Source organism: Penaeus monodon, chromosome 28 (assembly GCF_015228065.2).
Source record: "Penaeus monodon isolate SGIC_2016 chromosome 28, NSTDA_Pmon_1, whole genome shotgun sequence".
In the NCBI taxonomy this organism is placed as follows: domain Eukaryota; kingdom Metazoa; phylum Arthropoda; class Malacostraca; order Decapoda; family Penaeidae; genus Penaeus; species Penaeus monodon.
Genome location: NC_051413.1, coordinates 25,948,881 through 25,949,220, shown reverse-complemented (window position 1 = coordinate 25,949,220; position 340 = coordinate 25,948,881). Strand labels below are relative to the sequence as shown.

Below are 340 nucleotides of genomic sequence, written 5' to 3'. Positions count from 1 at the left end.
GGAGCCCTTAGGTGTTTGTCTTTTTTTCATTCGTCTTTTTATCATACTGCGCATAAGTGGGTCTGCCACCTGCTAATTCCAAGAGGTATCGGTCAGGGTTGTCCACCCAGTCTACTGTGTTAAGATTAACCTTCCTCCTGTTTTCAGAGTCCCTCACCTCCCGTTTCTTCTGCTCCAGCTGTGCCTCTCTGATGGAAAGAATGAAGAATTTACACAGGAGGGAAGATAATTAGCATATCATTAATATTACAATAACCTCTGTTCAACTTGTGAGAAAGTTAAAAGTAATATATAATATATAATCTTCTACATGCTACATACATATGCACACGCGCGCGCG

General features: G+C 41.2%; 1 protein-coding gene across 1 annotated transcript in view; it reads right to left on the bottom strand.

The window, feature by feature from the left end:
• Positions 1-6: 6 nt before the first annotated feature.
• Positions 7-340, bottom strand: part of LOC119591439 — an 8,612-nt gene continuing 8,278 nt past the window's right edge. The window contains exon 10 of the mRNA XM_037940179.1: positions 7-188. Within this exon, the coding sequence (XP_037796107.1) occupies positions 8-188 (181 nt within the window). The 3' untranslated portion in view covers position 7. The remainder of the gene's footprint in view (positions 189-340) is intronic.